Genomic DNA, 22,779 nt, shown 5'->3' with positions numbered 1-22,779 from the left:
GCATAGGAAATTCTTCTGTGGAGGACTGGCTGCTGTTGATTTGTTGCATACTTAATGTTTCACTTGTTACCTGGTTAGATCACATTGCTACTCTGCTTTTTTATCAGTAAAAAGAACATGTGTTTAAAGTACAAAAATGTTGAGGTTTCTGTCTCTTAAGGTTTTGCCAGGGTGTCTCAAACATTTTGCAAAGGGAACGTTCCTTCGGTTAATGTTAATTACATTTCTGTAATTTCATGTGTCAACAGCTGTTTATTTTTATGAGAACCAGCCAATAATGGCTGTGATTGTTGGGTCCTAGCTTTTATACTCATTCTCCTTCTCTGTTGGAGCAGAGCTGCTTTCAGGAACTGTATGTGTAAGAGTTCTTGGTGTGCATGTATTTGTACAAGTTGCAGGTAGTGGTTTCATTTGCTTCTTAAGTCCTTGCTCTGGAAGAACTAAATGCTATGTAGGTGAGCACTTTTTGTTGCCCTCTCACTTGTTTAGGGTTTGCTTGGAATTTTTTTCTAACTCCAGATGGATTGCAATTCAGTTCTAGAAATGCCCCATTATGAACATCATTTGAATACTAAAGAGTTATTTCCTTTAGCTGAAAAATATTTCTTGACTCCAGCTATAGTCTGACTTTCAAAAATCAAGGATTACTGGTCAAATGAACTTGTTCTTAAAGACTCATCAGTATCATCCTGAAAGATGACTAAATAAATTATATTATGAAATCAGATAGTGTGGCTGACATTCTATAAGAACACTGGGTTGATTACAGTGCAAAATGTGTAGGTTTGTCTGTTCATTCAGATTTCTAGGATTATACTTGCTTGTAGAAATTGGTGATAAGGTATGAATTCATTCATCTTTTTTGTGCCTGTGTGGACATGCAAAGCAGACAAATAGTCTCCTCTACTCCTTTCAGTCATTTACTGCTTAATGTCTCTATTTCCTGCAAATAGTGCTTTGGGTTTTTTTTTTAAGTGTATTTCTTGAGTACTCCTGTTTCCACATAACAGTATTTATAAAACTGTCAATAGGTGCAATTTGACATTCGAAATACATTGTCTGAATTTATAGAATTTTCTTATGATTATAATGAGGCTGGGTGGTGAGAAGATGCTTGTGGATTTATTTGTTGGCAGTAAAATTTTTCCTTCAGATGCTCAGTATCCAGTCATGCTTCCTGAAAGCTTTTCATTTCCTGTTTGATATTTTGGGATCTTTCCAGCCCTTTCAGTCCATTAGTAGCACTAAGGCTGAATTCTAATAAAATGTTTGTTTGTTTAATGGATAGTAAAATTATATTAATCAAAACCAATCTGGAAAGCCCATTGCTAAATAGGATGTTAAATTAATTAAGAAAAGTAAAACAAGTCACTACTTTTTAAGGCTAGTTCAGCCAGTACTAGCCTTAAAAACTTTTAAAAAAAGGAAAAAAAGTAAAAATGAGTGTGTAGCAATCAATACATCGTTTATGTAAATTATGCAGATACGCAGTAAAAAAAACTGTCGAAAGCTACAAGGTTGTCCTTGTAGCTGCACAATGTTAAAATTCAAATAAAGTTGATTTTTCCAAGTATTTGCTCCATAGTCAGGTTGTTCTAGTAATTGTAGTGTTTTCATTTCTGATGAAAAATTATAGATAATGTGTTAGTTTCTGTGGTGGAGAGATAATGTGTTAAGTTTGTTCTCTGGATGTTCATTGTTATGGAACAGTTGATATTTCTGTGTGTGGTGGTGATAACGAAGATGTGAGTTGAAATGAGGAGTGTGTTGCAAAGATCCATGTAGTTGGCTTTAAAGTGCATATTCAAAGGCAACTGGTGAAAGGGCATGACTTTTCTACGTGTTCTTTTGCAGCAAAGGACTGGCCTTGCCATAGAATGCTCCTGGGTCTGAAAGCTAGGCTTTTTGTTTTCCAAGTTCTGCATTTACTGCCTTATCTGATACAGAACAATAGAAATTCCAGAAACATCACTGTGCTCCAACTGACCTAGCAATTTTGTGCTGCTTACTGATTTGTTTCCATTTTTATGCCCATGTTAACTGTTTCATGTAAAGTAGCTTTTGGCAAAAAATAGTTTTTTTGCTTGAAATACCTAGCCTGATACCTTTTTAGGGAGTATTCACTTGTAAAATCTGCAGCAGACACAGGCACTTGTGACATAAACAGGTTTAATGGTTAAGTTGATTAAGTCATTGGATTTTTTTTTTTTTTAGTGCAGCATTGGTTTGGCAAGAATGCTTTATATGCTTGGCTAATGTCACTTTTCAGGGCTGGTGATGCAAATATGCCATACAGATGTCCTTAACAAAGCACATTCAGGTGGTAAGAAGAAAGACACTGATTTGGTTCTCCATGTCTACTGATGTCTGTCTGGAGATGGGGCAGTTGTGTGCTTCATGTATGCACATGTGCACTACCAGAAGCACCAGGGCACAGATGTTCAGAAAGCTTCCAGGAATTCAGGATACTGTACTTTGTAAGGCACAATGTTGAGGCTTGGCGTCTTAGTCTAGGAAGATGTAGTTATATTTTAAATATACAGGATTTACATTGCGAAGGTGTGAAGGCCACAGGTGAAGTGAGCCATGAAGATTTGAGCCTTGAAATTAAAAATTAATGAATTTTAGAATCCCAGAACAGTTGAGGTTGGAAGGGCTGTCTGAAGGTCTTCTAGTCTCAACACTGCTCAAACCAGGGTGAAGTAGAGCAGGTTGCTCAAGGTCATCTCCAGTTTCAATTTGAATATACTCCACCTCTATGCAGATTGTTCCAGTGTTTATAACTCCCAAATAACCACTTGGTTTATAATTGGTTTATAACTCCCAATAACCACTCCCAAATTAAAAAAGTTTTTTTCCTATGTAAGTGGAATTTTTTGTATTTGAATTTGTGCTCATTGTCTCATCTCTTGTCAACCAAAGAGTCCGTCTCAGTCATCTTTATTCTATGTCCTTCTTGTCTTGCACAGCCCAGAACTGAGCTCAGCACTGCAAATAGAGTCTTAGCAACGCTGAGTGGAGGGGAAGAGTCGCCTTTCTTGTCCTGGTGACATCCAGCTGATGATATATTTGTCTTTTTTGCATCAAGGGCTTGTTGCTGGCTCAAGTATAAATTGTCCATGAGGACTCACAGGTCCTTTTCGGCAAAACTGCTTTCTAGGTGGTCAGCTTCCAACTATACCGGTACACAATGGTGTTCATCCCCAGTGCAGGACTGACTTTGCATTTCCCTGTTGGCAAGATTCCTGTTGGCCGATTTCTCCTGCCTTTTGATGTCCCTCTGAATGGCAGCACAAAGGATCAGTCTCTCCTTTCAGTGTTTATCCTGCAGATTTGCTAGGGATGTTGCCTTGTGCCATCATCTGGTGTTAAGATGTAGAACAGATTGGCACCAGATTAAAAAAATATCTGCAGTTGTCTCCTTACCTATCAAGACAGTTCTCTCAGAAGGTTATAAAGCAGGGCAGGTGTGATTTCACATTTGTAAATCCATGCTGATTGCTTCAAATCACTTTTTTGTCCTTTGTATATTTGGAAGTGGTTTCCAGGAGGATTTACTCCATCATACTCTCACACCCGTTGTCTGTTTTTCCTTCTTGCCCTTCTTGAAGACAGAAGTGACATAAAGAGTTTTATTAATTGTATGGGGAACAAGAAGAGAGAATCATCTTTCTTATATATGTTCTCTGTGACACAGGGCAGAGGCAGCTAATACTGCAGTGGTGAAACATATTGTCAGTCTGGGAACCCCTGGGTTATAACTTTCAAAGCAGCTCAACTGGAATGACCACATTACTCATTTATGAACTCTATAAAGTCAGTTATATCCTGACAGAATAGCTTGGTAATGTTATTAACTAATGGCTTTGCTGTGAGATGAGTTCTCATTTTTGCTGTGTGTAAAGTACTGATGTTTTCTGTGTCAGGTGTTGAGATTTAGTTGAGTTGTTGTTATAAGAACATTACAGCATTTGCATGGAAAATGGAAATGCTCTCTTACATTGCATCTGGAAGCCCTTTGAATGCATGCTTAAAATTGACCTATCAAAATTTAACAGACTAAAAATCCTAAAGATTTGGTCCACTAATATTCTTGTGAGGTGGAGAAAATTAATTGGCTTGAATGAGTTCAGTTTGGTTAACTGTCCTCTGTCAACAACATCTCTGATTTTAATATCAGATAAACAAAAATATTCAAATGAGGAACCTTCCAGACAATGCAATACGTAGGGGTTTTTTTTTCTAAGTATTGCAGCTTGATGCACGAAATTATTTCTGTTATAAAGCATCTAAGTATCAATAGGCATACTTTTAGTCTGTTAATGAAGTCTGTTAGATGCCTCTAGGAAATTGTGGTCAAAAGTGCTGAGATAAATCCTGAGTTTGAAAATGAGCCTGGATGAGGGCCAGCTGTCATGAGAGGTTACTCTGGGCAGAAACTTCTAATCCTGTTTTCCCCTAGGTGGTCCTTGCCAGCTGGTACCGCATATATACGACCATTATGGATTTTCTTGGTATACCGACAAAGACATGTTGGACTGTAAACAGAGGAAAAGGGCTTAGTCCTGTTGAAAGCTGTGAAGGTAAATTCTGGTTTATGATGGTTTCTCCTTGGAAGCATGCACTTGTGGCTTTATGTATTTCAAATATTCCTGTGTTACCAAGGGTGAAAAATGTGGGTTTTGCTTATTAGATAACTCCTCCAGCCTAGATTGAATTCCTATCCTGGACTTCAAAACTTCACAGTTATGATCTGAGCCTTCATAATGTTGGATTGTTACAAACAATAAGATGTCCTAAATGTAAGAGCCTACTGTACATGTAATAATTTGTGTAACTTCTGAAGGATTCCAAATACATTCCAACTTCCTGCATTTCAAAATTTCCTCCCTCAGTTTTGGAGATTTTTTAGAGAAATCTTACCTAGTGATGCTGCTGAGAAGAATCCTCTTCCTCTCATGAGCAGCTATTCAGCATAAGAATTTCAACCTTAAACCTTGATTTGACACCAAAGCAAGGACGCTACCACTTTTTTTTTTCCCCATGTTTGAAATATTGGCTTGTCAAGTACATATTAAACAATAAAAGTACCTTACCAAGAAGTGCTTTCGAGGTGTTCTACAGTCAGTTCAAGCTGAATAATAGATGGTAGTTTGTGAAGTTGTTTCATTTTATCATTTAGAATGCTTTTGTGTGATGACAGGGTAGTATTTTTCTTTCGCACAAAGGCTGTAAGAACTTCAGAGCTTGAATGGTTCACTTTCTCTAATTTTGTAAGAAGCAATAAACAAGTGTACAACCTTTCATTCCTGTTTTTCATGAAAACAAAACCAACAGAAGCACCAGCTATTGAGACTACTGTGTTTTGTGAGCATATCATCATCTTACTTTAGAAAACTGTCTTGCTGTGTTTTCAGCAGTGGGAAATAATCAGTTTTGCATATGAAACTGAAGTTTTGCTGCCATTCATTTTAATGAATAAGGCTTTTTATGCTGTATTGCTGAAATGATTAGAGCCAGGAGGGTTTAAAGAAATAGTGGGAAAGAGAATAACGGCAAGAAGAGCGAGCACAGAAGTGTCTGTTAATGAATAAATTGAAAGACTTGCATTACTGGAAAATATCTTGGCTTATAATGAAACAAAGAAAGCAAAGAGCATTGTGTGTGATATGTTTAAAGATGGATTTATTCCTGCAAGAGATGAGAAGTGAGAGACTAGTATCAACTAACCTGTTCTAAAAAGCTCTGTGAAATAAAAATGTAGTCTAGAGAATATTCTTAGTTGTATTTCTACCTTCTAAACCTCACAGGTTTTTCTTTGCAGTTAATGCATCCCTCTTGGCTTATTCTGTCACTGACTGCTGCAATGTTATATCTACCCCTACTCTTCCTGTTTTTTTTCAAAGCTGTGATCTCCTGATTGAATCTTCACAAGAGTCTTAATGACATCTACTTTTTTCTTTTGTCTCTTTCTCTAGACACACAGAGATACTATACTGATAGTTTATATATAATATAGATATATTAAGGTAGTATACTGATTGTATGGTGCTTTATAACCAATATGGCCTTTCTTCTGTATTTGACAACATATATTAACTGTTTTTTGTTAGGGTTGGGAGACCCTGCTTCCTTTTATGTTGCTGTGATTTTTCTGTTGAATGGATTCATGATGTCATTGTTCTTCATCTATGGTACATACCTCAGGTAAGGCAGTTGAGACTGGGGTATTTAGTTGGTAGTAGCTGTCTGTTTTTGGACAAAATTTGAAAAAGTGAATGTAAAATTATTTTTATGGGATATTGATTATTTGTACAACAGTAGTGCTTTTTTTTTACATGCGCATTGTCACTAAAAAAAATTTTTCGAAAATTTTATTGAGGTTGTATCTCATTGATACCACCGGGTTGTGAATAAAGCTAGATATTTGTATGTGCTTTAAACAGCTTGTGACATATTTCTGGTCTTAAAATTATCACTGTAACTCATTTTTAAGCACAAGTTGAATGATGGTGTACTTTTAACCAAGACTGGGGTTTTCCCAGTGCTTTGCTTCAAGTCGTATTTGCTCGTATTTTCATTTTAACGTAACTGAGAAGGCAAAATATGTTTTGACCTAATACATTCTTTTGGACAAATTGTATGCACTTCCCTTTTTCTAGAAATTTCTGTTTTCAGTATCTGTCCTTACATTTCAGGAGCTGTAATACACTTTCATATAAAAATGGATTCCACATTCAGCAGAAAAGCAGAAGTGGAAATACTTCTGGAAAAACAGAAGTGTTCTGTTTACATCTGTTTTCACATGTTGGTTTTGCCAAAAAGTGAAAGGCAGCTATAGTTTCCTCTGAGAGATGTGATTGGTTTCCCCCTCACTCATTTTCTGGCTTCATTGTCATGGGTTTTCTTCTTTCTCTCAAGCATGTGCTGATAGTTAAAATAAGGAATAGCTCAGGGCAGACACTGTCAGTAAAAACAGGAGGTTGCCTAGTGCATGTTTTGAGGAAGTAGGTAAGCTTTGAATATTTGTGTTGTTAACTTGTAATATTTCTCTTAAGGGAGTTATACATAAATTCACATTTTATATATGAATGTCATTGAAAAATCAGTGCACTCTTTATTTCTCACAACTTTCTTTAGAAAGCATAGACCTTGAGTTTTGTTTCTGGTTTGGGGTGTTTTTTGGCAAATTTTTGTTTTGTTTCTAGGGCTAACATTTTTAATGCTAAACGTGTTCTTACTGTCATTTTGCATTTTAGTGTTGAAGCTTTTCAAATTTATGGGATGTAAAGTTGAGTTTTACAATTCCTGGAGATTGTTTTAGCACTTGGTATCTTTAATCCTCAGATTTTGTACCCAGAACCTACTGATTCTGTTTGACTTGTATATTAGTGATGAGTGAAGGATCTGAGAGGGTTTGACAGTTTTTTTTGGTTGGCTTTTTTGTGTGTGGTTGATTTTTTTTTTTGCTGTTGTTTTGTTTGGGTTTTTTTAAAGAATCATAACAGCTGGCTGCTGCTTTTGTTTAGTAGCAAAAATGGTATTATCTGTCATTCAGAGTAGTAGTGAACTTGTGTGCACAAAAATGTTCTTTGCTTTATATCACATAACTTGAGCAATTACAAATATGTTCAAGCAAATAGGAACCTTTTCTACTGCTCTTTTGAAATGGGAAAAATATAAGTAATATCTTTGGGTTTACTTTTGCTATTTATTCAATAGGTGAATTTGATATGGAAATATAAAAAATACTTAAGTCAAGGGCTTAGAAAGCTTCTTCATGTTAACATTGCAGTATTTCACATAAAAATTATATTGTATTTTGCATTGACCATATAATGAGTTTATATTAAATATGTTTTTTTTAATGTGCTTGATTTGATTACCCTAAATTAATCTTTTGATCCATATATGTTGGGTGATTGAGCATGCAGATTCTGAAATTTACTGCTCAACATCTTGGGGAAGAAGTACTGCATTTATGTTGCCTGGTTTTTAAAAGCACTGGATGTAATGATCTAAACCAAAATTTGTGAGCAGTGGAATAACTGTTTTCCAAGTTATTAACATTAAAATTGGTGTTCTGTGAAAAAGAGTTGATGTATGAAGGACTGGTGTGCTCTGAAATAAACACTGTCTAACTAGTATTTTAATATTGTATGTACTCTATTGATTGCTTTCCCTTGATGTTTGGAAGCTTTCCTCCCTTCCCCCCAATAAGCTTAGCTATACACAAGTGCTGCTTCACATTTTTTAAGCAACATTGACCATGATAAGATTCTCTTGTACCTATTTTTCTTCTTTTCACAGTGGGAGTCGTCTAGGAGGCCTTGTTACTGTGTTGTGCTTCTTTTTCAATCATGGAGAGGTAGGTTTCCCTCTCCCACCATTCCTTTTTTTTTTTTATTATTATTGAAGTTTAAGCTAATTCTGATTTCATTAAATGTAGTGATGTTGCTTATTTATTTGAGATTTAATTTAAATAACTTAATTAAAATAAATTAATAATACAATTGAAAGCAAAATAGACTACGACTGAAAAATACATAGCACAGTCCAATGTCCCTTTAGTGCTTAAAATAAAACATCAGAAAGGAAATATAATGTAAATTGGTCCTGAGATTGAAACTTAGTAGCACAATGACTTGAAGTTTCAAAACAACAGAATACTCTATTTTCTTGCCCATACCACGCATAACTGGGCTACATGTACTACATGAGTAAGCTTCAGAAGCTTCTTTAAATTGCTATATATTTTACTGGAAATTCATCAATACAAAGAAAAGTGCAAAGAAGCCTCTGTATTACTTATATACTATACCTAGGATACACAGAATTTAGAAATAGTGTATGTATATAAAGGATTCCAGTGCTAAACTTAAGTAAGCTGCATTGCAGGAAAGAAGAAATAAAGGAACTGTCACTTATATCATCTCCTGGTTTTCCCAGTTAATGCTGTTCATGTCATTGTTTCATATTTTGGAAGAAAAATCATAGCTTTCATTCTTATTCCTTTGAGCTGTTTTTTTCTTTTTTTTCTTAGTGCTCATTTTATGAATGGAAATTTGTAAAGAACTTCTAAATGGAAACTAACTACATTATAGACTAGTTTAGGGTTGAATTTATGTTTTGTTTTCTTACTTTACTGAGCTGAACTTGGTAGAGAACACTGAGTTGTAAGAATATGTATTGTACATAACAGAATTAGAGATGCTTCCATTCCATTAAAGTAAGCTTTAACAGATTTCTTATAAAACAAAAATCTGTATGATAAAATAACTATTTAAATAACTATTCATTTGAAATGTCTTTTCTTTAAAAATCCCCCATGTATGCGTGGGGGATATTTAAAGAATTTAGGCATTTAAGAATTTAAGCATGTTAAATCATTGTCACCTATGGATGTTGAAGTGCCTGGTTGAGAACAGATAAACATTAGAGTTGCAATTATTTTGTGTTCTACGACTGTAGATACAGCATTTTATGTGGATTTCTGTTCTTAATGGCATCCTGAAGTGAAATGATGTTTGGTCCTTTGCTAGTGAATACTAATAGAATAGGTCCTGTTTTGCCAAGTCTGTGAAGGTGGTAAGTGTAACTTCAGAAAGAAATGTGTTGAAAACTTTCAGGTAGTGGTAGCAAAAAACCGTTTATTTCACTGTGGTACAGTGCAGTTCTTTCTGTAGGTGACTGTAGGAGAGCTTCTCTCTCTCTGTGAATGACTTGACTTGGGGAAAAAAAAGCACAGATAATGTAATTTGGAGAATGGTGTGAAATCAGATCTGCATAGCTCTACACAGATGTAGTCTGGGCTTTGGTAGGGCTTAAGGAAGGCGACCCTGATTCAAGCTCAACTGTATGGATTTCTGGAGAACAGTAGGAAATACTTGCAGAGGTGCAGCGTTGGATCCCAGCTGGCACTTCATGTTTGGTCTGTAGCTGAATGGAAAAACTCTGACTTATTTGATATTGTTGTGTATATGGCTATGGTAGTACCTGTAGTTCCAGGTGCACAGGGGGTCTCTCCTCACTGGGTGCTCTGTTGAATGCCGTGCTGTGGGTGTGCCTGTGTGTGTCTAAGAGATGCCCAGCTCTTTGATAGGCTTGTGATTATGTGCAGATCATCTTGTGTGGGTCGACAGTGGATGCAGTCGAGCTAGACTAGCTGCCAAAAACTTCCTTTCCTATTTGGGAAGGATAGGACTGAGCTACACAAGTAAGCCTGCTGCAAGCCTTGGTATCTCAGCTGTAATGCTATGTAAAAGTGGTATGTAAAAATGCTCTCTGACTTTGAGCTAGTCACCCTAAGGCTGGATGTTTTGGTTTGTTCTGTGCTTGTGCTACTGTATTTTAAAGATTCAAACTTAGACAAATCTGATATATTTCTACCTGCAGCAGAGTGAGTTTATAGCCTTGATAAATCATCCACAGATGATTGAATTTAGCATTACATTCCAAATATAGAAAAGTAGTGTAGCCCATGTTAGTCAATCCACTTCTAAGGATGCTTCCTTTTTATGATTGTGTATGCTCATCATTTTTTTCCTGTCTTATCTTCTCCAGTATCATAAGATTTGGTAAACCAAATGTTGCTGTAGTCTTGAAAATATGCAAAATGACTACACTGCTTTAGAATAATCATGATTATATTTATTGCTTATTAAAAAAAAACCTCATCACATCTGTGCAGTCATCTGAGGACAGCATATTAATACATATATTTATGAAAGGTTTATTTTAATGATAATTGGTGCAGCTTTTACCAAGAGTGCTTCTAGAGTCAGAGACTGTGATTAATGTGATGGGTTTCTGTTCTTTGCTTTTATTTTACACTATTAATTTATCATACTTGGGAAATAGCAAGACAATAAGCAAGGAATTATATAATGTTGATTTTAGTGACTTGTTTGGTAAGACAATATTTTAAAAAGTGGTTTAAAGATTCTGGGAAGCAAAAGAGAAGGAACATCTTGGCAGCAGTATTTTTGTAGATTCATTACAGTCCATGTTAAGATTAATTATATTTTTCTCTTGTAGCTGTAAAGAACTTATTTCTAATTTTTAATGCAAACCTCTTGATAGCCAATTTGAACCTGTTTTTTGTATGTCAAAGTACTCCTGTAAAGTCATATTTGTTCTTTTTTTTAAGGTCAGTGCAAGCACTTTGTAAAGAGCTGAATATAAACAGTCAACAGTTGCAGCTGAGCCATTTGCCATGAGGCCTATTATTTATTTGTCATGAATCCATTAATTAAGAAATTAATGAAAAGCTATTCAGTTGACTTCAGTGTATTATGCTTTGCTTTATTAGGGTTAAAGAGTAGAATACATAAGTTATGTATAAGTAGTATAGGGTCTGTATGAGCTTCATTTCATGAGTTTAGTGTATTGGCCTGTTTCTCAGGCAGCTTCAGATTTTATACTTAATGTGCTGATACTAATAGAAATGTGAAATGTTTATAACTTAAAGAACTCTAGCATAATGAGGAATATATTGCTTTATCTTTCAGATCATCTCCCAACACACTGTCTCTAAGTGTGGCAAGTCACTGCATGAATTTGAGAATTATTTACCTAGAAGAGTTGATTATTTCAGCAAAATCAGGGACAAGTAGCTGCTGCCCTGCTTTTTTCTTGGATATTCTCTAGCTGCCACATTTCATTTTGGAAAAACAGTGATCTATTTTAATTAAACAGTGTATATTAGGCCCCAAGTGTGGAAGCCACTTTGTTTTCCTTCCTCTTTTCTGACTAAAACCTCATATAGCTTGGTTTTTGCTTTATTGCAGTATCTGTAGTCATTCATTTTTAAATACAAATGCGCGGTTTTATGGAAGTGTATCAGTGAATGTTACCATCTAACCCAGTTCTTACTTTCAGTGCACTCGTGTCATGTGGACTCCACCTCTTCGTGAAAGTTTCTCGTACCCTTTCCTTGTGATGCAGATGTTGCTTTTGACCTATATTCTCAGGTACCTCTCAGTTTATACTGGGTCTTTACAATGCTTTAAAAAAACTGAATGTCACAGGACATTTATTTAAGTGCCTTTATTTAAATGCCTCCATGTGCTGTAACAATGGTATCATTAACAGAGAAACTTTCCTCTGGCTGTTACATTGCAGACGCTGCACCAGTAGAACTGCAGTCATATTACTCACTTATTAAAAGGAAAAACTTTGCAACTTGAAGACATGATTTACGTAAAAATCAGAATTACTGTGTTGGCAAATACGTGTCTAAAGTAAAAATCAGAATTTTTGGTTGATGTCCCTTCCTTCCCATGAGAAACAAGCTGATACTTCATCAATTGGTTTTGTCCCTCTTGGAGAGTGGTATGTTGGCTGCACGTAGAGGAAGCCTATGCTTTGCAACAGAGGATGCTATAGGCACCCATAAGCTAGTATGTTCTTGCAGTTTTCTATGACTAATTAACTAGTCTCATTAACTAGTTCAATTATTTAGAGCAGTCTAATTACATTAATGCAGGGATGCTCTTGAGTTCATTAGCCCTGCTTTTTCTGGTGATTATTTCTGGCTTGCAACATGATTATGTTCCTGTCTTGCCTCTGTTTTAGAAAATAAGCATGACCATTCATACTTAAGGGCTTCTCCACCAACTCCTTTGCATCAAATTTACAATGTATTTATGATTTAGCTGAACTTAGTACTTATAACCACCAATTTTCTTTTATTAGGTCATAGTGATTTGTAGTTATTGATGTTTAAAACAAAAGTATTTCCTGCTTGTCACTAATTTGTGTTTTTTTATATGAGGAAAAGATACGTGGTGTCTAGAATTTAGTGAAACTTGAAACTTGACATGTTTCAGAATTGAACTTGCACTTGAATCAACACAGAATTAAATATTTTAAATAGCTTTTATTTCAGGACATGGAGAATAGATTGGGGTTTCAGTTACAGATGAGTTTCATGTACTTGTCATTGTCTCCTTCCTTGAAACATCATTCAGGATTGCTAGCAGAAAGTTGCAGAAAGTAAATATGCTAGAAATGTGAGAGAAAGAAGTTAAATCACTTTCAAATGCAGACTATTCTGAAACCATTGTGATTTCAGCTGAAATGGGTATGGTTGTGACCTGACTGTAGAGTTGTCACAAGAAGGTGAAGCACTTGCAAATGTCATACTTTGGCCTGCTCTACTGCATACTGCCAGGAGAAGACTTGTTTGGTAATCAGCGACTCATCAAATACTTAGGGAACATTAAACATCAGAGCTGTTGTCATGGACACCCAAGGGAAAAAATATTACATTTATTTGAGCAGTGTTATTTGTAGTTGATCAATATCTTCCAAGGGAACTGTGTTTTTATTGCATTTTCTATTGTACTTTTCAATTATGTGCAAACACCTGTGTAATTGTACTTACTGATGCCTATTCTGTCTCTTTTTCCCAAGGATTCCGAGTATTAATACAGGAAGCTTGATTGCACTGTGTGTTTCTAATATCTTTTTCATGCTTCCCTGGCAGTTTGCTCAGTTTGTTCTTCTAACTCAGGTAAGTCCATATTTACCTCTAAATAGCCTCTTTGTCTAACCTGGGCAAATTGACTGCTCTGTATAGACGGCCATTGAATTCACAACTATACTTTTCTTTTGGTCAGATTTCATTCTCGCTGTCAGGAAAGATTCTCACCATTTACCACATCAATCTGGCTAGTCTTGAGTTTAAAAGTTGACTATTTACACCACTTACCATTCTGTCTCCAGGACTAAAAATATTTACTTTTCCCATATAAACAGCCTCTAGCCTGAGATCAGTACATTAGAACAAGAAAAAAAAAAAAACTTTGTCTTTTGAAGCACAAAAAAAAAAAAAAAAAAAAGCATTGATCAGGCTGTTAAAAAAATTTTAAATGTACCAGTGTTTGCATGGCATGTAATATCTGGCATGATTTTGCATGATTTTCTATATTATTTTGATGAGTCTGTGAGTAGTGCTGTAGTCTGAGATTCTGGACAGTTGAGGTAACCGTAGTTAGCACTGAAATCTGGTGAATGCTGACTGGAACTGTAGGATACTGTCACACAGCAACTTCCTTTGTGTTTGAGTTGGTTGAAATATAGCCTGTTGACTGAAATCCATCTGTGTCTCCAGACCTTTTCACTTATCTGCCTTACTTGAAGCAGATGATGCCTGGTTTGAGTTGATAGCTTTAAACAATCATTATAAGCTGTGGTATGCAAGGTTTCTAACTGCATAAGAGAAAACCAATAAATTCTGTAAAATATTGAGAAAAACTCGTCACTATAACCTGTTCAAGATGCTGAGCCTGAAATTTGAAAATTCAGATTCACTTCATAGTTTCATTAATTTCCCATATGACTTTTAAGAGGCTGTCTAATCCATAAGTCAACAAGATTTATTTTCCTCAACAGCAAATTGTGGATGTTTCCATACTTTGCTGAAAACTTAAAATTAATGAGTAATTCTTTTGTGGTTTTGACTGATATATTTTGGGTGTTTTGGTTTTGGCTCGTTTGGGGTTTTTTGTTTATTGGGGTTTTTTTCCATTTTTGTTTGGTTTGGTTAATTTGGCTTGGTTTTTGTTTGTTTAGTTTGGGTTCTTTTGTGTTTGGGTTTTTTAAATTTTTTTTTTTTAATTTAAAGGTGAAAGGTAATGTGTTAGTGCTTTATTTTGATGACTTGGATTTTGATAAAAGTTGAATACTTATTTCGTAAATATTCAACTGTATTTGATAATTCTTCTTCAGAGTACCACAACAGGATTTTTGAAAGAAATAATTATGAAACACCTAAGTACTTAGCAAAAAGTAGCAATAAAAGTTAATGATTGTTTGAATAATCTTTTCTTTTGCATGAAGGAGTACACCAGCGCAAATTGTTTTAACTTCCTTTTCACTTTTGATTTTAGATAGCTTCATTATTTGCGGTGTGTATTATGGGTTACATTGACTCCAGCAAATTGCAGAAGATACTATCTGCTCATATGGTAATGCTTTTTTAAATAAACCTTAAGTCTTCTCAAACCTTAAGTCTTAAGTCAAAGCATGAAAAGAGACCATTTGTCTGAAGTGTTTTCCTTAGTTGCACAAAGGTTGAAAACATGCAGTGATGAGGGAGGGGTCTGGATTGGAACTAAAATTAGATTTTGAAAACTACTGTAGTCTTGACCATGCAAAAATCTTGTGGTTTAACTATTTGGGGAGATACTTAGAAAGGAGGACAAGAAAAGAAACTGTTAAGTTGAAAACAAATTTTTTTTCAAAACTGTATGAAAAAGTCAAAAAAGAAGGGAAAGATAAGTAAAAGATGTGTAAGTTTCTGCATAATAACTGATTTTAATTTTTAAAGTTGAGAACATGATCAAGTTTTGCTTTTTGAAGTGAGATTAGCTTTAAATACAAAGGAAGATGTAGACAAGTTTTTTTTTAAGAAATGTGATGGTGTTTAAATTTTTTTTTGCTAAAATTGTGTTATGCTAACTCAGTGGGTGAAAAGAAAGTATTTCCCCAGAAAAGTAACTAAATTATATTTCATATGTTTTAAAACATTTTCTTGAAATACTGTAAATGATAAAGTAAAGGCAGTGGTAAGTTCTATGTGATTCATTTCTCATGTAAAGCAGGGACAAAATAAGCAGATTTGTTTGGTAGCTTTTTGACAGAAGCAGGATGACATACTTAAGCTTTCTGGCTTATGTCAATAGCTATATCATAATTTAGGTGCCTAAGTGCCATAAATAGCCTCTTTTCAGATAGATAAACAGTCATGTTATGTTACAGAGATAGCTTATTGAATCTGGGTAAACTGCCAGTCTGTTTCATGGTGTTTTCAATTATTGCCTCCCTCCTACCCTCCTTCTTCTGTGGAAAATGAAAGTCTTAACTATGTGAAGAGGGGAGTAGAAAAGTCTGCAAATTACTGTGTTATTTTTCCTTATTCCTGTGTATAAAAAAAGACAGAGCTTGCTTATTGATTTTTGTCCTCCAAGTTGGAAAATGTAATTCAGATTGTTTTCTGTTAAAAAAGAGAGCACAGTAGATCAGGATGGTGGATGAAAGTTGTATTTCAGCCTTGAATTAGGTGCATATGATCAAACAGTCACAGTTCTGCTTCCTAACTTTGATGATGATGGTATTTTAAATAAATGTTTGTCAGTTAGGAAGAAAGAAGACATCAGACATTCTATATAATTTTTATGTTTGTCCAGAATTCTAAAAGGTAACAAACAGGATGGAGAGAACTCATACAATAATTTAGAAAAAAATGAATACGTTAGATAAATTTCTGAAGTTATTTCTATTGTGGTACATAAATTTATCTTATGACCAGGATTTGTTCTTACATACTTTTAATAAATAAATTAAAACAATTATCTACACTTGACTACCTGCTGCCATTAGGTCCTTACAATCCATATTTTCAGAACAATTCTGCAAGTGTGTCAGGATTGCACTTTGCTGTAAAATAGGTGTTTTTAAAATTAAAGCTGTTAACACATTAGGTAATCCTTACCTTTTCTATTTTAAATTAAATCATTTTTATTCTTTCAGGTATCTCTTCTGGTGTGTTTTATTCTGATGTTCGGTAATTCAATGTTACTGACATCATATTATGCTGCATCTTTAGTAGTTATCTCGGTAAGTTGCTTAAGAAGAATCATATGCTGTACTGAGACTGCAATGCTGTACTGTTATATATGTATTGATACAAAATGTGCAACTGCTGCACTACCAGACAGATGAGAAACATGAGAAGCAGAATTAGACCATAAAGATATCTGGTGAAAGGGTAAATGCTAATTCAAGAAATTATGGATTTACACCAAAACCTCTTTGTAAGAGAAACTCAGTTAAGATTCAGCTCTTCTACTTTTATAGTTCTCTTCGTTTTATAAAAATATAAAATTTACTATGTATGTAATTTTGATCAAAGTAACTGTAGCACAAGAAGCATGAGCAAGGAGGAGCTTCATTTAAATGCTTTTTATTGATAGTAAATCCTCGAGTGCAGAACAAATGACTAAGCCATATATAACAGTGTTTAAGACTGTTTGAAACTGCTGCATCATAGCACTGTGTTAGCAAAATTATTCACTGAAGATTCATCATCTCACCATTCATTATCTTAATTTTTCTTTAAATAGGAAAAGCCCCACAACCTCTTTCAGTTTTGTATTGTTCCTCATAAAGGATTTATGTATGTAAGGAATAGGAGATAAAGTGTTGTGAACAGATCCTATTTAGCTTACTGCAAATCATCTTAATTTCTGGGTGTTTTTGGTTTTGTTTTTTTTTTAGTCTGTTTATTTATATTTTGTCGATTAGCAAGAGTGTGGCAATTTCTCACTTATGCTAGTAGAAAACTGCCTTGGCTGCATATTTGCTGTAGTATAGTTCGCTTGTTATGAATCTATTCTAGTTTCTTGTAGCAGCTTTTGTAATTATATATTAAATTCAGGTTGAGTTCTCAACCTGTTCAGTTCCTTGCCTGTTTACTGCTTTGATAAAAGTATTTGTTGTTTGTGTATTATTTGGATGCTTATATTGGCCTCAGTCTCACATATGAACTGGATTTCTGGAAGCTTTTAATTACATTGTTCATCTAATTAGCCTAAAATGAGTCTTCCTTGTGTCATAAAATGAACATATTGTGAAATAGAAAGGAGTGACTCCTACTGCCCTCCATGCTCTGTTGCTGTACTTGAAAATTGTTTCTATTGTGCTGCCAGTAATTTATTTCTTGCTTCAGTGTCTTGTCGTTCACAGAAGCAGACAGAGCTCGGTTTCCCACTGGTTTTGATTTAAAGAAGCTTAGAACTGAATAATACAGAATCTCCTTACTCGTTCAGGAGAAAAGTAGTCTTCCATTAATTGTACTCAAACTGCAGGAGAGTTTTTATGTTGGCACGTTTTGCCAGCGCAGGGTGAAATCATACTATATATATTCGTATGTCAGGTTGTATTTATTATGGAAGATTTTTTAATGAATGAATATATGATGCAATAGGGTTACCAAAAGGAAAAACTGCTAATTCAGGGTACTGGAATAGCTTGTTATTATTACATTACTTGAAAAAGTGCATTAATTTTTTTTTATTAGGGAATTCTTGAATGGAGTCCAAAAGTCTTGAAAAGGCGCAAAAGAGAAGTCTGTGTATGGGTAAGGAATTTTGAATATTTTGTATTTCAGGGAAAAACTATGACTTTTTTTGGTTTTGTCAAATACAGAAACAACTGCTGGTTTCGTTTCTAATAATTGAAAATCAAGGAATATAGCTGAACTACTGTCTTTAATAAATTGTCAGCAATTAGTATTAAATTCCTAAAGAAATAAAGAGAGCATAAACACACGTTTATATCAGAAAGCTGAAATAGCCTTTAAATGGCAACATGTTTAATTTCACATTGCCAACTTTATGTGTTTACAAAACCTAAGAACTGTATGGAAATCCTTTTAAAGTAAATGCCAATTTTGAAAAGGCAAGTAAAAGGCTAACATTTCTTGCAGAAATGGAGATTAAGGTACTGCATTAGATAATCACTAAAATGTGGATATCTATAATTTTTAAGGATATTTTTATGACAACAGCAAACATCTTAAAATTGCATAGGGAAGCAAGTCAGAGTAAAACGCTGTAGAGTGTGTGGGTGGGGTTGGAGGGTAGTAGAAGTCATGTCCAAACAGGGAGAACACTCCCAAAACTATTATGAATAAAATGTAACTCTGTAGGAAACATGAGAATTGACTTGCTGCTTAAGACATAATGTCAACATGTAAAAACACCTGAAATGGGAGCCTACCAAGACTATGCCTGACTTAAGACCAGCATTCTTATTAAATGAAGGGTAGGCTGATAGCAAAACTGGATGAAATTCATACAGTTATTATAAAGGAATTAGACTAGGAAGGAATGAAAATATTTATAGCAAACTGTAGTGCATGTATACATGCCTGGCTGTAGTACCAGGGAAGATCAGAGTGTAGGCAAATTTCATGTCAGGTTTCTGCAATGGAAATCCAAGGCACTTGTGGAATGGCAAACTTTATAAATCTGGGTTTTGTAAAAGAATAAAAACTTGTACGATGAGGAAGGTGTTAGGCTGTATGTATGTGCAGCATAATGAGAGACTGTAATGAGAGACATCCAATGCAGCCTTTGTCGAAGGAAGTCACGCTTTGCAAAAGTGTTTGACTCCTCTGAAGGATGTAGATAAGGGTATGTGGGTGAATGTCACATACATAAATTTTAGGAACTTTTTGGAGAAGCTGTCTAACTGGAACTGTAAAAGAAATTAAGCTCCATGAGATAAGGTATGAATGTTAGAAGGTCAGAAACAAAGGGTGGGATTAAATGCTAGGTGTTCAAAAGACCACCATGACTCTAAAAACATATGTAAAATAATTGATCCTAAATAAGGTACTACTATTCAGCAGAGAAATCTCAGTATTCTTATGCAAAGTTCTCTGAACACACCAATTCATTACTGAGCAGGCACCAAAAAGCAGAATACTTGATGGAAATCACAGAGAAGGACCTGTAGAGAAAGCAGAATTTCTTTTTTTTATTTTGTAAATTCATATGTAACATTGTAAATATTGCATGTAGTCTCAGTCAATGTGTCTTACCAAAAAAAAAAAATTAAAAACTATAATGCCTTCCCCAAAATCTATTGACATTGCATATGAAGATAATTATTAATGTAGATTTACCAAATAGCTGAGATTTTAAAATATGTTAGAATTCTACATCTTCTAAAATAAAGGTAAATACGACAAAACCAGTGAAGAAAAGTAGAATGTAATTACAGTTTTTTTAGTGCCCCATATGATAGCAGCAATAAGCTTATAAGGAATAAGAAAGTTACTGTGGAAGAAAAACAGCCAGAGGCATTCAGTAAAGGATTAGGATATCTCCTAGGTATTTAGATTTCTTAGCAGCCATTAAATGAGATGATTGAATGCAGCCCCATCGTCACTTAAAAACCCTGGTTACATTAGGGCAAAGATCAGGTTTTCGTTGCATTCTCTCTGAAAGCATCTGCTGTGAGTCCCAAGTACAAGATACTGAGACAGGTTGTCCTATTCAGTTTTATAAGGAATTAGCTAGATTAAACTACACTGCCAAGAATTTAACTTTCTTGGTACAGGAATAAACTTTTATACATAACTAAAAGTAGTAACTGGACATACTTTGGTTATATTTCCATCAACTTCTAACCTCAGATCATCTTGAGACAGTGCTATAAATCAGCAAATTCCTCCAAAGATTTGAATTACCAGGCTAGCACATCCTGATAATATGGAGCAACTCTTGTCCAAAAACAATCCCTACACACTCATAGGCACAAAACAGATGGAATAGACAAAGAGGCTGCTCCTGTTTAAAGATAACTTTTCTAACCCCTCTTCTGCAGTGTTGTATGCAGTGGTACAGCTGTAGTGTAAATCGGTGGTGCAAAATTCTTTCAGTTGTAATATAGGAGAGTTTATAAGTAGTAGGTAATTTAAGAAACCTTTTAAAAAAGAAAAAAAATGTAGAAGATAAAGACATCCATTTCATTCTAAATATATTTTTCAAGGTCATTGAAGGATTTGCCTGGTTATTTGGGACAGTCACCTTGAAATACCTGACTTCTCTTGTGTTTGGAATAGCTGATGATGTAAGTTCTTTTATCAAAGTATCTGGTTGGTATCTTTCAAAAATTTTGTCATTCCTAATATTTGATTTTGATGTCTTACTGATATACTTTCCTGAATTTCCAGAATTTGTTTTCAGAAGTGTGAGAGAGATTGTATGTTTGCTTTTTCTTTCATTATGTATTATCACTTTGAGATGTTATTACCAAAATTTGCAAAAACACAAATATTTTTACTTTTGTCTATGTGAATGCTCTATATGTTTGTTTTTAAATGTGTATTTATAGGGCTTTGTTTGTCTTGGGTATCTTCTACCTGTGCCTTTATTTACTCAGTTTGTCAATTCACTCTTCTCCTAAACTAATTTTCAGGGCAGTTTTGAAATGCTTCTTGTAACAGGTACAGCCTTTGCTATATTTCAGGCCCTTTATTCTGTTGTTAAAAACCTGTCTGCAGATGTGTATCAAGGGTTAAAAGATAGGAAGGGCGAGTCTTAAAATATGACTACACAAAACTATACTCTTGTTGAATGCAATCACTTTTTTTTGCTGTTTTCTGCTTTTTATTTAACACCGTACAATCTGTGTTAGACCTAAAGATGTTATTTAATACACTGGAAGTAGATTTTTGGTGCTCTGGTAACTACACTGTAAATGATATAAACTTCTGTTCTAATTAAAAATATTTCTCAATACAATAAAATTTCTCCTATTTATAATACTTTGTTATGGAAAACAGGACAGTTTTTGCTTACTACAGTTTGGTATTTCTTTCTTTTACCAGGCTCATATAGGAAATATATTGAAATCTAAATTTATTGGCTACAAAGATTTTGATACGTTAATGTATACCTGCGCTGCTGAGTTTGACTTCATGGAAAAAGAGGTAATTTGGTCAAAATATGTGATTTTGGAAGAGGGAACTTCTTGCTTTAGCGTTATTTGTAACTCAAACATTTGAGAACCGCATCTCCTTCAGCCATCGTAAGTTCAAATACATACTTGAAAAGAGAAATTAATGAACTAAAGGTAAATTTAATTGGGTTTATTGCATTTAAGTGAACTTTAACCGAAACAGTGTTTTGATTTTAGATCTAAGAAATATGCTTACTTGAATGAAAGAAATGCTTCCTCAGAAACAAATGAAAGGTTACAGTTCTGCAAACAAGATTTTATGGGGTTCTCAGTACTTGGTTTTGAGTATATGGAAAATGTACTGAGAGCTGCAAGGGCCTTATGTAGAAGGTTTAGACTACAGAACAGCATTGAAGCTTCATAATGTGGCAATAATAGACTTCTTTTAATTTGTCAGTTCCTAGATAGGCATTTAGAATGTTTATAGATTAGTCAGCCTATAGTACTCAAATTCAGATGAGATAGAATCTATTTCTTATCTTTGGATGGCTTGCCAAAGAACTGGAAATAATTTACTGATGACTCTAGTATTAGGTCTTTAGTATGATTCCTGGGTGGAGTTTACATTTACATTTTACTCTAGAAAGATCTCCTTATATTAATTTCTTTAAAATGGTGATTGAAATAATTACAGATGAAGGAAAGCAATTAATGAACTTGATTTCCATTTTAGACTCCAGTAAGATACACAAAGACTCTGCTATTACCAGTTGTTCTGGTGGTTTTTGGGGTAATCATCAAAAGGGTAAGTGATTGATTTACTGAGTCACTTTTACCTTGAACTTACATTTCAGGTTTTTTTGAAGGGATTGCTATTTATTTATTTATTTATTTATTTATTTATTTGAGATGGAAAGAAATTGATGTGTTGGGTTAACCTTTGCTGACTGCTAGGTGCCTGCCAAGCCATACTGTCATTCCCTACCCTCTGTATGTTGGGGAAGGAAGAGTAGAAAAATCTCATGGGTCAAGATAAGTACAGGGGCATCACTCTCTGATTCACTGTCATGAGCAAAACAGACTTGAATTGAGGAAGATCAAATTAAATTTTTTGTGAATTAAAAATAAAATGCAAGAAGCAAACCAAAAACTAAAACCATCTGCTCATCCCCAGGCTCAATAGGTCCCTTCCATCGGCTGTAGTTGTTTTAAGAATGGGGTTGGCATAGGTTCTTTCCATGGGGTACAGTTCTTCAGAAACAGACTGCTCCAGCATGTGTCCCCCACAGCTTGCAGCTCCTG

The 22,779-nt window shown here is 34.7% G+C and overlaps 1 protein-coding gene across 1 annotated transcript in view; it reads left to right on the top strand.

The window, feature by feature from the left end:
- DPY19L1 (dpy-19 like C-mannosyltransferase 1) overlaps window positions 1–22,779 on the top strand; it is a 45,050-nt gene that overhangs the window by 8,313 nt on the left and 13,958 nt on the right. The window contains exons 6-16 of the mRNA XM_053993852.1: window positions 4,463–4,583; window positions 6,114–6,207; window positions 8,311–8,368; window positions 11,881–11,972; window positions 13,417–13,516; window positions 14,895–14,972; window positions 16,537–16,623; window positions 18,086–18,145; window positions 20,566–20,646; window positions 21,407–21,508; window positions 22,211–22,282. Coding sequence (XP_053849827.1) covers window positions 4,463–4,583; window positions 6,114–6,207; window positions 8,311–8,368; window positions 11,881–11,972; window positions 13,417–13,516; window positions 14,895–14,972; window positions 16,537–16,623; window positions 18,086–18,145; window positions 20,566–20,646; window positions 21,407–21,508; window positions 22,211–22,282 — 945 coding nt within the window. The remainder of the gene's footprint in view (window positions 1–4,462; window positions 4,584–6,113; window positions 6,208–8,310; window positions 8,369–11,880; window positions 11,973–13,416; window positions 13,517–14,894; window positions 14,973–16,536; window positions 16,624–18,085; window positions 18,146–20,565; window positions 20,647–21,406; window positions 21,509–22,210; window positions 22,283–22,779) is intronic.

This window comes from Vidua macroura, chromosome 1, assembly GCF_024509145.1.
Source record: "Vidua macroura isolate BioBank_ID:100142 chromosome 1, ASM2450914v1, whole genome shotgun sequence".
Taxonomy (NCBI): Eukaryota; Metazoa; Chordata; class Aves; order Passeriformes; family Viduidae; genus Vidua; species Vidua macroura.
Note: the sequence above shows the minus strand (reverse complement) of the source record. Positions and strands in the feature narration are given on the sequence as shown.